The 14,992-nt window shown below is 53.0% G+C and overlaps 1 protein-coding gene across 1 annotated transcript in view; it reads left to right on the top strand.

The window, feature by feature from the left end:
- YES1 (YES proto-oncogene 1, Src family tyrosine kinase) overlaps window positions 1–14,709 on the top strand; it is an 81,321-nt gene extending 66,612 nt beyond the window's left edge. Inside the window, exons 3-12 of the mRNA XM_068165488.1 lie at window positions 230–329; window positions 1,395–1,493; window positions 5,849–5,952; window positions 6,272–6,421; window positions 6,618–6,773; window positions 7,585–7,764; window positions 10,312–10,388; window positions 10,717–10,870; window positions 11,356–11,487; window positions 12,578–14,709. Coding sequence (XP_068021589.1) covers window positions 230–329; window positions 1,395–1,493; window positions 5,849–5,952; window positions 6,272–6,421; window positions 6,618–6,773; window positions 7,585–7,764; window positions 10,312–10,388; window positions 10,717–10,870; window positions 11,356–11,487; window positions 12,578–12,786 — 1,361 coding nt within the window. The 3' untranslated portion in view covers window positions 12,787–14,709. The remainder of the gene's footprint in view (window positions 1–229; window positions 330–1,394; window positions 1,494–5,848; window positions 5,953–6,271; window positions 6,422–6,617; window positions 6,774–7,584; window positions 7,765–10,311; window positions 10,389–10,716; window positions 10,871–11,355; window positions 11,488–12,577) is intronic.
- The last annotated feature ends 283 nt before the right edge of the window (window positions 14,710–14,992 follow it).

Genomic DNA, 14,992 nt, shown 5'->3' with positions numbered 1-14,992 from the left:
GTGTGAGAGCTCTTAGTCCTTCACCTAATGCTGGGGCATCCCTGGCTGTGCTGTGTGCTGTGCAAGGCTGGCCTCAGGCTTTCTCCTAAGGACTCTGCCGATGGTTGATCCAAACGGGATCCGGAGTCTTAGCTGCTTCCACACCCAAGTGGAGGAGCTGTTCCGTGGGCAGGGCCTGCAGTGCACCAGTGCAGCTGTGTCATGTGTTGCTGTTTTTGTCCTCCCCCAGGTGGTGTTACTGTTTTTGTGGCCCTGTATGACTACGAGGCCAGGACCACGGAGGACCTGTCCTTCAGCAAGGGGGAGCGCTTCCAGATCATCAACAACACGTAAGGCACAGCCCAGGGAGCCTCAGCTCTTCTGGGGCCTGGCCTGCTGCAGAGAGCAGCAGATGGATTGATTTCTCCATTTTCTTGCCTAGATGTTCAAGGAGCTTGGGGTCAAAGTCTTGCTGCTGGTGAGACAGCAGCCTGCAGGCTCAGCCCTGGGTTCTGAGCGCAGCGCTGCGGTGAGCGGGGGGCCCCAAGCCTCTCCCCTCCGGCTGGCTGAGTGCTGTCCTTCCACTCCTTGCTCCAGCGAGGCACAGCTGCCCTCTCCAGCACAGTGGGGCTGCAGGCACATGCTGTCCAACCCAAGGCTCTGCAGCTTGCAGGGTCTCTGGTGGCTTCCCTGCCACCTCTCCCAGGGAGAGGGCACAGCTGGCTGCACTGCGCTGGGAATGCCAGAGCAGAGAGCGCTGCCTGCAGGCAGGGACAGCCTGCCCTGCAAGTGCTCAGGCCAGCCATGCCCAGAGGCCTGTGAGCAGCTGGGTGTAGATGAGCTGCAGGAGCCTTACAGCACCTCAGCCTGTTTTCTGCAAGTCTGATGAAGGAAATCCTTAGTTCATCTTGAAGGTCTCTTTGCAGGCAGCTGTTGGCTGCAGTGATGTTCTGTTCCACTTAGCACCTGGAGCAGTTTCATTTGTCCACTTCACTGGCTGGCTTCCTGCTTCCTTATGTGTCAGCAAAACCATCTGGGAGAGCCAGGTGAAGAGCAGGGAACAGGGAATTCCTTTCACATCTCTGCCCCAAACCTTCCTGCTGTAGGTCTGCAATTCACATGATTGATAAATCCCTCTTGCAATTGAAGTAACAAGCCCCAAACCCTTGCACTGCAAAACTCACAGTCATGGAGTGTGCTTGGAAGGGGCCTTTAAAGGTCATCCAGTGCAGCACCTCCACAGCCTTCAGTGAGCAAGTTGCTCAGAGCCCCATCCAGCCTGACCTTCAGAGGGGTGCTGGTGCTGCTTACAGCACATGGCTCCAGTTATGTGGCCTTTCAGGTGAGGATGTTAGAGGTGCTGGGGAATGCTGTGCTGCTTGTGTGTGGAAGAGATAACTGATGTTTCATTGCAGGGAAGGAGACTGGTGGGAAGCAAGATCCATTGCTACAGGAAAAACAGGCTACATCCCGAGCAATTACGTGGCTCCTGCAGACTCCATCCAAGCAGAAGAGTAAGACCTTGCACCCTGTCTGTCCTCCTTGCCCACCCTACACTTCATGCCCTGTGGTGACACTGTTCCTTTGGTTCAGTCTGTGTAACATGAAGTGCACTGATGAGAGGTAGCAATGCAGCTTGGATCATCTCAAAGGGAGGATTAAGTGTGAGGGGGACACATGCAGATGTTTTCATGCAACATAGAATGGGCTGGGCTGGAAGGGAGCTCCAGAGCTCATCCAGTCCAAGCCCCTGCACTCAGCAGGGACATCCTCCACTGCATCAGGTTGCCCAAAGCCCTGTCCAGCCTCACCTGGAATAGCTCCAGGGATGGAGCCTCAACCACCTCCCTGCACAACCTGCTGCAGTGTTCCAGCAGCCTCCTGGTGCAGAATTTGTTCCTCATCCAATCTCAATCTCTCTGCTCTAGCTTGAAGCCACTGCCCCTGGGCCTGTCCTTGCAGGCCTTTGTAAACAGTCCCTCTGCAAACCCCTTCAGGTACTGGCAGGCTGCTCTAAGGTCTCCCTGGAGAATTCTCCAGGCTGAACACCCCTAGCCCCCTCAGCCTGTCCCCATAGCAGAGCTGCTCCAACCCCCTGAGCATTTTCATGGCCCTTCTGTGGACCTGCTCCATCAGATCCATGTCCTTCCTGTGTTGAGGGCTCCAGAGCCCTCTGCTTGCTATAGGTAGGTCTAGAGGCAAGAGGATGGGAGAACACAGTCCTGAGGGGAAGGGCTGGGGCATATGCAGTGTGTTTCATAGAAGGCAAAAATGGATCAGGAGTTCACACACCATCAGGTCTAGGGTTTTATCCTAACCCTAGCTGAAGACCAGCCACAGCCTTGGCAGCACCTCATCTTACACTATAAAAAGCCTTTGTGTGGACAGTTCCTGCTCATCACAGAATCACAGCATGGTAGGGGTTGGAAGGGACCTCTGAAGATCTTCTGGTCCAACCCCATTGTTTGAGGAGATCACCTGCAGTAAATCACCCAGGAGTGCATCCAGGCAGGTTTTGATGGCCTCCAGAGACAGAGACTCCACCACCTCTGGGCAGCTTGTTCAGTGCTCTGCCACCCTCACAGTAAGGAATTTCACCCCAGGCCCCCCCTGCTTGCCTCTAGCACTAAGCAGCAGCAGTGGCTGTGTCCCTGCTGCACCCCACACTGGGAGTCCATTGCAGCTCCTGGCTGACAGCATTGGGAGCTGTGCTGAGGACTGATGTGACTTGGGAATGATCTTGCTTTGGGCACCTTCCTCCCTTGCAGAGATCCCAGAGCACCCCCCAGAATCACAGCAGGTTATGTGGGAGCTGTGAGTGGAGGTGCAGTTTGAAGTGAGACTTGTTCCAAGGGCTCATTGCATTTGTTGTACCTGCAGCACAGACCCCCACAGCTCTTGCTTCAGACCCCAGGCCTGGCACTGCCAGCAGGCAGTTCCCTGCCCACTGGTCTGTGTTCTGTCTTGTTTGCTGCCACACTTCTGGGATAAGTGCCCAAGGTGTTTCCTGAGTCTCAAGCTGAGACTTTTGTGTGTTGCTGCTGCTCTCAGCTGGCTCTGCTAATGAAAGGGCCTGCAGTCAGCACCCACTGGCACTCTGTGGTGCTCCTCCCCAGCTGCAGGACTCTACAGTTACCTTGTTGAAGCTCATGAGGTTCCCCTTCACCCAGCTCTCCTGCTGCATGGCCACATAGCCCAGTGGCCTGTCAGCCACTCCTCCCAGTCTGGTATCACAAGCACATCCCTTCAGCCACTTGCTGAGGATCTTGAGTAAGACTGGACCCAGCACTGACCCCTGGGCAACACCACTGGCCACAAGTCTCCAGCTGGACTCACAGCCCTCTGTGCTCTGTCCTTCAGCCAGCTCTCAGCCCACCTCACTGCCCACTCCTCTGACCCCCACTTCCTGAGCTTGTCTGTGAGGATGTTATGGGAGACAGTGTCCAAAGCCCTGCTGAAGTCAAGGCAGGCAACATCCACTGCCCTGCCTGCATCTCCCTTTCACCCTGTCCTGTGGCTCTTGGCTTGGTCAAACACCACTGCCCCTTGGGCAGTCCCTGCTGGCTATTCCTGGTAACCTTTTCTGCCATGTGCTTAGAGATAACCTCCAGAAGGAGCTGCCCCACCACCTTTCCAGGGATGGAGCTGAAGCTGACTGCTCTGCAGTCCCCTGAATCTTCTTGCCCTTTTTGAAGACTTAGAGTGCCATTGGTCCAGCCCTCAGGCACCTCTCCCATGCTCCATCACCTTTCAAGAGTGATGGAGAGTGGTAGAGCAAATCAGCAGCAGCTCCCTCAGCACCTGTGGGTGTGTGGATCTGTGCACATTCAGCTTACCCAAATGACCTCTAACTTCACTGACCACTGGAGACTCCTCCTTCCACCAGGCTGTCTCTCTTACCTCCAGGATCTGGGATTCCTGAGGGCTGGTCCTAGCACCAAAGGCTGAAGCAAAGGTGACACTCTGCAGCCTCTGTCACCAGGGCTCCACCTCATTCCTCAGTGGGCCCACATTCTGCCTGCTCTTCCTGTCACCACTGATGGATTTGCAGCAGCCCTTCTTGTTCTCTTTGCCTTTGTTTGCCAGGTTTAACTCCAGCAGAGCTTTGCTCTTCCTTGCTGGATCCCTGCACACCCTGCCAAGGTTCCCATCGTCCTCCCAAGGGACCTGTTCCTTTTTCCACATCCTGTGAACTTCTTTCTTTCCTATGACCTTTCCCAGCACATCCATACAGGTTTCCTTCCTCCTTCCCTGCATTTGTAGCTCAAAGGAATGCACCTGTCCTGAGCTTGAAGGAAGGGATGTTTGGACACTAACTACCCTCTTGGTGCCCCATGCCCTGTCTTGGCCCACAGGATTCCCTCTTCTTGGAGAGGCACAAAGGGAAGGACTCGAGCAGTCAGAGTGCAAATGCAGTCAGGAGTGAGGATGAGTTTCCCAAGCTGCACATTGCCAAGAGATTGCAGAGCCCCACACAGGGATCCCTCCTGACCTGTGTTTGACACCTGCCAAGCCTGCTTCTCTTGGCAAGAGTTTCCAGTGCTGGTTCTCCCCACTCTTGGGCCAGGTTTGCTTGGTGGTAGGATGGTGCCAGACAAAACTGTTTGCATTTTACACTCTGCATCACTTCTGAGGCATACAGCCAAAGGAAAATGTAGTTAGAAATAAAGAGATACTGCAAAGCCTAGGGGTGCCCTGGGAGATGGATCTCAGAAGAGAGCTGTGTGCAGGCTGCTCCTCAGCTTGAGTACTGTGGGAACATAGAAGCAGCTCCTTGTGTGAGAGGACTGCAGGCAGTTCAGCCATTGGTGCCTCGGCGATGGGACTGAGGTGGAGTGGTGCTGCTGGAGGGGGCACTGATGCCTGCCACAGGGCTGATCCTTCCACTGACACAGGGAAGATTGAGAGGCAGTGGAAGGTGAAGCAGCAGATTCTCTCTCCAGCTGCAGCTGGATATAAGAAGAAACCTTTCCAACCCTTTTCAGCCAGGCAGGCACCCAGGCAGGCACCCAGGCAGGCACCCAGGCTGGCACCCAGGCAGGCACCTAGGCTGGCACCCAGGCATGCACCCAGGCTGCCCAGGCAGGCACCTAGGCTGGCACCCAGGCAGGCACCTAGGCTGGCACCCAGGCATGCACCCAGGCTGCCCAGGCAGGCACCCAGGCTGGCACCCAGGCAGGCACCTAGGCTGGCACCCAGGCAGGCACCTAGGCTGGCACCCAGGCAGGCACCCAGGCTGCCCAGGCAGGCACCTAGGCTGGCACCCAGGCTGGCACCCAGGCTGCCCAGGCAGGCACCCAGGCAGGCACCCAGGCTGGCACCCAGGCTGGCACCCAGGCTGCCCAGGCTCCCTCTGCAGGGTCCAGCCTTCAGATTTTTCAAGCCTGCAATGGACAATGCCCTGAGCAAGCAGGGCTGTGCTCACAGCTGACCCTGCCTGCAGCAGGGAGCTGGAGCTGACACCTCCTGAGGATGCCTTCCAGCCTGAGCCACCCTGGAATCCTGCGGTGGATGTGCACAGCCCCAGGCACTCAGCGCTGCTGTGGCACAGAGCAGAGCAGGGAAGGTCGTTGTGGGGTGGGTGTGGTGCAAGGTCATCTGATTCAGCTTGGGCTGTGAGCTCCTTAACCAGGAGCAGGATGGTGGTGCCAGGTGCTCAGTGTGCACTGCTGCACTGCTGCTGCTTGCAGGCAGGGCCTCTGCAGCTGTGCTCCAGGGGTGATGGAGAAGGAGCTCTGCTCGGGCTGCTGATGCCTGGCAGTGCTTGAGGGGTGGCTGCCTGGGCTCTTGGCTGCTAAACCTTGGGTTTCTGTCCTTGCCAAAGCACAGGAAGCTCTTCCTTACACACATTTCCCTTAACACTCTCTAGGTGGTATTTTGGGAAGATGGGCAGGAAGGATGCAGAGAGGCTGCTGCTAAACCCTGGCAACCAGCGTGGGATCTTCCTAGTACGAGAGAGTGAAACCACTAAAGGTAGCTGGGTGGGGCTGGGTGGGACTGGGTGGGGCTGGGTGGGGCTGGGTGGGACTGGGTGGGGCTGGGTGGGGCTGGGTGGGTCTGTGTTGGTCTCTGTTGATCTGTATTGGTCTGTGTTGGTCTGTGTTGATCATCTGTGTCTCTTCTCTCTGCCATTCCCCACTCCCTCATCCCCCCCCCAAGCTGGACAGCATGAGCATTTTCTGCCTGTCCCACTGTGTGCTCCTGTGCTCCCTGTCTGTGTGTGGTGCTGGGGGCATATGCTGGGTCTGGGGTTTAATTCCTGGTGAAGATCCAGGGATGCTTTGTTCCCTAGGTGCTTATTCCCTCTCCATACGAGACTGGGATGAGGTCAGAGGTGATAATGTGAAACACTACAAAATCAGGAAGCTGGACAATGGTGGATACTACATCACAACCAGAGCACAGTTTGAATCTCTCCAGAAGCTGGTGAAACACTACAGAGGTAAGCCCAAGCTCTGGTGTCCCAAGGCCACTCTCTGCCTCTCAGGAAGCAAAAGCTGCCTGTGGAGCTTATTCACATTCACCATTCTGACACTGCCTTTATCTCAGCAAAGACTAAGGGGCTGGCTCCTTCTGTCAGCAGGAGGATGTCACTGTGGTGCAGTCTCAGCAACTGAGCTTATTTCTCCATCTCCTAGAACATGCTGATGGGCTGTGTCACAAGCTGACAACTGTGTGTCCCACTGTGAAACCACAGACACAGGGACTGGCAAAAGATGCCTGGGAAATCCCTAGAGAGTCTTTGAGGCTGGAAGTAAAGTTGGGCCAAGGCTGCTTTGGTGAAGTATGGATGGGTAAGAGCTTCATGTGACTGCTTTCACGTTGTTCTTGTGAATGTTTTGGTGGTGTTGTGAGCAAATCAGTACTGGGGTCTGAAAAGAGATCCTGATCACAGGGCCACAGAAGGTAGGGGTTGGCAGGGGCTTCTGGATATCACCCAGTCAACCTCTCTGCCAGAGCAAGGTCACCTAGGGCAGGTCACACAGGAACACATCCAGCAGGACCTTGAAAGGCTCCAGAGAAGGAGACTCCACAACCTCTGGGCAGCCTGCTCCAGGGCTCCAGCACCCTCACAGTAGAAAAGTTTCTCCTCATGTTGAGGTGGAATTTCCTGGGTCCCAGTTTGTATCCATTGCCCCTTGTCCTGTTACAGGACACTACTGAAAAAAAGGCTGGCCCCCTCTTCCTGGCCCCAGCCCTCAGCTATTGAGAGACATTGATCAGATCCCTCTCAGCCTTCTCCTCTCCAGACTCAACAGCCCCAGGGCTCTCAGCCTTTCCACATTGCACAGATGTTCAGTCCCTTCAGCATCCATCGGGTTCTCTCTAGTCTATCCCTGCCCTTCTGGAACTGGGGAGCCCAGAACTGGACACAGTACTCCAGATGTGTTCTCACCAGGGCAGAGCAGAGAGGCAGGAGAAGCTCCCCTGAGAAATGAGCAACTGAAGAGAGCCAAGCGCAGAGCGAAGGCGCCGGCTGCGGCGGGCCCTACAGGCACCCCAGCTTGTGCTGTGAGCTCACTGAAGGGCAGCAGCCAGGCAAGATTTCAGCAGGAAGTCTCTGATTTGCTCTAGGGGAGAGTAAAACCTGATGTGCTCCTCCAGGGACATGGAACGGCACCACGAAGGTGGCGATCAAGACGCTGAAGCCTGGCACCATGATGCCCGAGGCCTTCCTGCAGGAGGCGCAGATCATGAAGAAGCTGCGGCACGACAAGCTGGTGCCGCTCTACGCCGTGGTCTCGGAGGAGCCCATCTACATCGTCACCGAGTTCATGACTAAAGGTGTGTGCAGGGCACCCCTCAGGCAGGAGGGAGTGTTTAGGGCCCCAGCAGCAAAGTCCAAGTGAAGCTGACGTAAGGGTCAGGGGTAGCTCGGGTCCAGCTGACGCAAGGGATGCGGTTCTGAGCCAGATCGCGGGGGGAGGCCTGTTGGGTTTCCTCTAGCCCCTGGTACAGGGGCCACTGAGTGACAAACGAAGGCACAAACACTGTTGCTGTACAGCAGTGAGGCTCCAGAAAGGCAGAGAATCTCAGAAGTTCTCCCAGAAGTCCTTTGTTGCTGTGTTGTACAATCCACAGCATTACAGTCCTGGAGTCCCACTTGCAGCAGAAGTCCCTGAAGCCCTTCACAGCTGAAGATCTCTAACCTATGTCCCTAACTGAAGGAGAGTAACTACTGCCCAAGAGTGGCTGTTTCTACACTCTTTGTTGTAACTCCCTTACTCAGTAAACTACAACCACAGATATAAGCTACAACCTTTTCCCAGCATGCCCAGGAGGTGTCCCTGCAGCACGTTCCAGCCCCAGGGTGCCAGCTGAGGATGCTCTTGGCTCCCATGGAATGTGACTGGTTTGCTCTGTGCAGCTAAGGAGTCCTGCACTCTGCACTAGCCCAGCAGCTGCCCTCACAGCAGTGGTGCAGCAGAGGCACATCTCTCACTGGCTACTCCTCCAGCTACAGGATTGGGGTTTTCTCCTGGTTTTCTAGCATGTCCTGCCTGTTAGATTTGAATTGGGTGAAATCCTCTGAGGATGGATGCCTGCAGCCAGATGCTCCTCACAGCAGCAGAGTCAGTTGGCCTTGGGTTTTTTCCAGTTTGGGCTTTTTTCCAAGCAGTGTAACAGTGACTCTTTTTAAGGGTGAAGTGTTGGGTTTTTTCTCCTGGGCTTTCTCCTTTGTCTCCTTGGTTTCAGCCTTTCATCTTTCTTCCTCTGTATCCCTTCTCCCTGCTACTGAAACAGATCCTTAGAGATTTAGGCTGGATACAGAGGTAAACATCCTAAGTGTGGTAGTGGTGCAGAGCAGCAGACTTGAAAATCACTTAGTAGAGTTCTTAATATGCAGCCTTCAGATTATCTCAGAGCAGCTTTACTCTCCTGGTGAGAAACAAAACCGATGTTACAGTCCAAGAGAGTGGCTGCCTGTGGGTTTTCCCTATCAGATTGGGAGTCTGGAGTGTTGTAGAAGTTTGAAAAGGTAAAAAGGAATAGAAAACATCAAAAACCAGGTCAGTGTCATTACTGCTGCAAAACAACACTGGGCCCTCTCTGTCAGAGCTTAAAGCTTCCATGCCAAACCTCTTTCCATGGCTCATCCAGCTGGTTTGGCAGAGCAATCAGGAACAAAAGATAGGCTTTCTAGGGCCTAAGAAAAAGGGAGGATTAAACCTGGGACTGGGACATTACCCTGCAAAGAGTTGGAAAAGTTGTGGCATGATTCTCAGCTATGGATTCCAAATGCCATTGGGAGCCTCTGAGTGCACTTGGAAACTTCCTCCCACGTAACCCTGAGGAAGCGGCAAACCTCTTTGTCACGCTTGGAAGTCAGCAGAGCTTTTTTCTTTCCCTTTGCTTTTTCTTTCTCTGTTGGTGAGGAATGGAGGTGGGTAAGGGCAGCACCGAAGCCTTTGTCACTATGAGCAGAGTGCCAGAGGTCAGTGTGAAATCTTTGCTCCTCCTCAGCCCTTTAAGCTCAGGAACCACCCAGGAGAAGGCCTGCATAGACACAGGCAGCAAACAGCAGCGGCAGTGGGAGCCTGGCTTGCCACAGTGACTCAGCCCATGTCGGTGTCTCATTCACAGCTGCTGCCATCAGTCCTCTGCACTTTCCCCACCATCACCACATTTCTAACTGTGATGAGGCTGGCTAGTTCTCAGTTGTCTTCTGCAGAAGGAGGTGATGTCCCTGTAGCCTTATGGCACCTGTAGGGAAGGCTTCTGTCAGAGAGCGGATGGGGCCGTGCATGGCCAGGGGACTGTCCTGAAAGGAGCACAGGGCCTTGGAACTGATTTCAGACACTGCTCCTGTTGGAGCATGCTGGACACAAGTGTGGGAGATGATAAGACAAAGACTGAAAGGAAGTGAAAACCAACAAGATAAAAGTCAGAATTTCATGGTCATTTCTCTTGTATGGATTTGGAGCTGTCCTTGAAAATGAAGTAAACAGGAGGAGCATTTTTGTTCTTCATTTCTAAATCCCCCTGACTGGGAAGGGTGTTGACACAAGGAATTTTGGGGAAAATCCTTCCAGAAATATTCCAAATCCTTCCAAAAATATTGCCATCCAGCTGAGGTCTGTTCTGTCAGTGCCCAGTTCCCTGAATTACCTAACTGGGTTCCACAGCGCTTGGATAAGGCTCTCGCTGGTCCCCAGGGCAGAGGCAAGTGCAGGCGTGGCCATTGTGTGCTCTGTTCAGGGACAGGTTTGGGGAGGGCAGTGTAAATCTTTATGTTTAGGGCAGAAATAATCTTATTCATCTTTTCAGGTCAAATTAATGCTTTGTTATTTTCCATTAACCTGTTTTCCCCCAATGTGTTGTCTTTTACAGGCAGCTTGCTAGACTTCCTCAAAGAGGGAGAAGGGAAGTACTTAAAACTGCCCCAGCTGGTTGACATGGCTGCTCAGGTACAGTGTGGGAGCCAAGAGAACTGTTTGTGCTTAGATATCTGAGACACAGCTAAACATAAATGCTGAAGGCCCTGGCTGCTGTGTACTGCTCTCTCTTACACCTCTTGTGGGTTTGGAGCTTGACAAGGGGAGAGAGTCTAGTTCCCAGTTCGCAGCTCCTCTCTAGCCAGAGGCTCTAAGCAGTGCTGGCCCAGGCTCTTGCTCTGGTGTACTCTCTAGACTGTTCCCATTAGAATGGAGCTAAGATGAAGAGGTACAGCTTGATGTTTGGGAGACATGGATAGAGGCATGGAAAATAATCTTTAATAAAAACTTTATTTTTAAGATTGCTGATGGCATGGCTTACATTGAAAGAATGAACTACATCCACAGGGACCTGCGGGCAGCCAACATCCTTGTAGGAGACAATCTGGTGTGTAAGATAGCAGACTTTGGGCTGGCAAGGTTAATAGAGGACAATGAGTACACTGCAAGGCAAGGTAAGGCTGATTTATTTACTGCATAAGAAACCAGTTGCTGTCAGATTGCTTAGAGCTGTCCCACAGAGCAGTACCTGGGGCTGCATGAGCAGAGCAGGTGTGTGTCTGGCTTGCAGCTGGGGTCAGCTGTCCCACTCCCAGCACTGCCATTTCAGTCAACTTCTTAACCTTCAGAGCTATCCAGCACTTTGGCTGTGTTTTAACAAAGCCATGTTTAGATGCTCTGGAGGGCTCAAAGTCGCTGCAGTTTGAGGAGAGCTGGGCTTGCAGGGGAGTTGCTCAGCAGATTCTGGGAAGCCGCTTTCTGAAACGGAGCGAAGACCCCAGGGGTCTTGGCTGCTCCCAAAAGCTGTGGCCAGTAACTGCTGCCCTAACTGGAAGCTGCTTTCCAGTCTGAGGTGATACTAAGAGAGGAGAGCAGCTGGAGTTCTGTCAGTGAAGCAGGATGTGAGTTGTTCTGAGTGCAGCACTCTCCCTGTCTGCAGGAGCCAAGTTTCCCATCAAGTGGACTGCCCCCGAGGCAGCCCTCTACGGGCGCTTCACAATCAAGTCGGACGTCTGGTCCTTCGGCATCCTGCTGACAGAGCTGGTGACGAAGGGCAGAGTGCCATACCCAGGTGAGGGCAGAGCTCCACACCTTTCCTTTCCTTTCCTCTACTCTCTGCTGCTGAAATTACCTTTTGTACTGTTGGCTTTCATTCAGAGTCCACAGCAGAGACAGAAACTTAGTCACATGGCACCGGTGCCTTGTTCAAAGATGCTTTGTTTTAGTTGTAAAGCATGGTTTGGGTTGGAGGGGTCCTCTAAAGGTCATCCAGACCAACCTCCCATCCACTCAGCAGGGACATCCTCCACTGGATCAGGTTGCCCAGAGCCCTGTCCAGCCTCACCTTGAATATCTCCAGGGATGGAGCCTCAACCACCTCCCTGGGCAACCTGTTGCAGTGTTCCAGCAGCCTCATGGTGCAGAACCTGTTCCTCACATCCAATCCCAATCTGCTCCTGTTTAAGATAGCAGCATTTGCAAATGTGCCTGATCATTACTGCCACATTAGTGTGGGTATCCTGATGCTTTTCTGTGTCTGTTCCTGAAATTCTTACTTTGGACACACTGCCAAGCTGCAGGGAGCATCAGTGGAGTGAAGCTGCTAGAGCAGTTCTGGACTCTAAACATGTGTAACACGTGTGCTGCTGTGGCTGGAGTGTCTAAGGCACTTCTGTTAGCTACAAAATGCCTTTTTCATGGCCTGATTTCAAATTAAGTGGTTCTTTGGTGGAACCTAAGGCAGGGAGAAGGCAGTGCTTGAGACTCCTTGTCCAAAGGACAAGCCCAAGGCAGTGCTTGAGACTCCTTGTCCAAAGGACAAGCCCAAGGCAGTGCTTGAGACTCTTTGTCCAAAGGACAAGCCCAAGGCAGTGCTTGAGACTCTTTGTCCAAAGGACAAGCCCAAGGCAGTGGGGAAGCACACAAATGAGAAAGCAGAGAAATGAAAGAAGAACCAAGTCTGGAGGAAGCCCTTTCATTGTACCAAGAGTAGTGAAATGAACTCCAGACAGTGTATTTGATGCTGAATATGAAATCCCCTCATGACTGATTTTCTCAGGGTAGATTGGTGTGCATGGTGGCTGGAGAGGCCCTTGAGAGCCTTGGTGAAACTGTTCCATGCTCACCCCTCACTCTTCAGCTCAAAGGGTTTTTCCTTTCAGGGATGGTGAACAGGGAAGTTCTGGAGCAAGTGGAACGTGGCTACAGGATGCCTTGCCCACAAGGCTGCCCAGAGTCCCTCCACGAGCTAATGAAACTCTGTTGGAAGAAGGACCCTGATGAGAGGCCAACATTTGAGTACATCCAGTCTTTCCTGGAGGACTACTTTACTGCTACAGAACCACAGTACCAGCCTGGAGACAATTTGTAAGCCAGCAGTGCTCCCAACATGCACAAATCTGCCAAATGTCAGAGACTTGCAAAGAATTCCTGACCTCTGCAAGGAGTCCAAGGAGAGGAAATCTTTGCTACTTTGCATGCTCTTAATGGCAAACTGGAATTTCATCATGCAGTTGCACAAAACCACTTTGAAAGTGTTAGGATCTCCTTCACCAATGACATGGGTTCATTTTGTTTCCTCTCCTCCAACTTATTTTCAGGGTCCACAGGAAGCCTACTGAAAATGCAGGGTAGAAGGTGGGTGTTGATGTGAGCAGCAGCAGCAAAATCAATGTTTCCAACCCTGGGGTTTTCCCCAACACTTGGGAATCGTCTGGGATTAGTGATCTTGGTGTAAGGTGTTTTGAAAGCAGAACTTTGTGGGACCAAGCAATTCTATTCCAGCTCCCTGTGTTCAGAATTAGATCTGTGTGCCCCCCAGCCCCTCCCAACAATCAGGTGGTACAGAGCTGTGTCTGAGCTGAGCTGTGTCTTTCAGCTTCCTGTTGCATGAACCCAATTAGGGCAGGCAGGTTAAAAGACATCGGAGCAGGGAGCGACAGCCCTGGTCTGAGGGTGGAGCTCAGCAGCTCACCAGAGCAGGGTGCTGAGCTCCATGCTTGTGTTCACAGAACTGGAAAGGGGCAGGAGAGTTTCCTGGGTTCTTTCTGTGTAACTCATTCAGAACAATGAAGGTAACTAGAAAGTGAGAAAGTATTTCACAGATTGGTGTTGCTGGAGTGTGAGATATTGGAGCTTAGAGCTGTGGAATGCAGAGGGGAAAGCCTTTAATCTCTGAAGCCCCAACCTAAGGCTGAGCTTTTGTATGGGAAGAGGCCCCGAGCAAAGCTCCCCAGGAAAGCAAGCCTGGAGCTGGTAAATGGCTACCTTGTAGTCCTCTGCCAGCCCGGTGCGGTGCTGTGTTGGCTCCCAGGAGTCAGCAGGGGGGAGGGCCAGGCCTGCTGGCTGCGCTGCTTCAGGGATTTGATTGCACTTTTGTTCAGACACAGTTACACACAGTTGCTCTTCCCACTTCTGCCTCCCTGCAGAATTATTGAACTGAAAATGAAGAGGGGGAAATGTGAGAGTTGACAAATGAAAGCTATGAAAGATATTTACTGCTGTCCACCTGGCTGGGGGGCAGCAGCTGGCACTGCATCCAGGCTGAGCAGTAGCAGCCTGTCAGAGACTCAGCAGTCTGCATGAGGCTCTGGGCTTCCTGAGCAAGCTTCTGTATCTCTAATTTTGAAACACTAAACTTCCTTAGCTGTCAGCTGGGGATTCAGATTGTCAGTGTGAGCCTGGCCAGCAGCTGAACCCATGCAGCCTGGGTGCTGAGGGTGTTCAGAGCGCGCCGAGTCCGGCTGCCAGGCAGACCTTTGGCGGAGCAGTGCCCTGGGGGTTCTTTGCCCTCCTCATCTCCCATCCCCAGGCCTCTCTGCTTAGCCACTTTGAAAGGGCTTTAGGTAGGAACAACAGAACCCACAGCAAACCCCAGGCTGCGACGGGGACGTGCACAGACCTTTCCTTTTTCTAAGCATTTTAAAATGAATAACACAATCATCTGGATTTAGCTCTACATGGTTAGAAGAAGGCAGATGCCCAGCTCTGGGCTCTGCACTGCTGGCTGTGGCAGCTCCTTGGACAGAGAGAATCAAACACTAACGGGTGCCCGGCCGCGCTGGGGACGCTGGCGGGGTGGAAGACTTCTCCAGCAGAGTCTCTTTGTGGATGAAAACTCCTTTCACTCAAAGACCTTGATGTGGTTCTTACTCTAACAGAGGTTAAAATTCACATTCACACTTTTTATATGACTAGGAATAAGTTTAATGATGTAACTGAGTATTTTTATAAAGTCTGGCATTGTCAAACTGTTTTGCAGAATTGGTTCCAAATAAATCTCTCCTTGATTGCATCTTGCTTCTTTCAGCAGGGGGAGCTGGGGAGGGAGCACAGCACAGCAGCCCTTGTGCTGAGGGCAATAAAGCTCCCCTGAGGTTTGAGTCTGGTTTTACCCTCTGTGAATGCTCTTCCTGTACTCCGTGCGAGCTGCTGAGTCCGTGGTGCATTATTGCTGTGAAGAGTCACAGCATGGTCTGGGTTAGAAGGGACCTGCAAGGCTCATCCAGTCCAACCCCCCTGCAGTCAGCTGTGGCCAGCAGGAGCAGGGAGGTCATTCTGCCCCTGTATACTGCACT

Source organism: Melanerpes formicivorus, unplaced genomic scaffold, assembly GCF_026170545.1.
Source record: "Melanerpes formicivorus ecotype bairdi unplaced genomic scaffold, bMelFor1.0.p_v2 SCAF_89, whole genome shotgun sequence".
Classification (NCBI taxonomy): Eukaryota; Metazoa; Chordata; class Aves; order Piciformes; family Picidae; genus Melanerpes; species Melanerpes formicivorus.
This window is presented reverse-complemented; position numbering and strand designations above follow the sequence as displayed.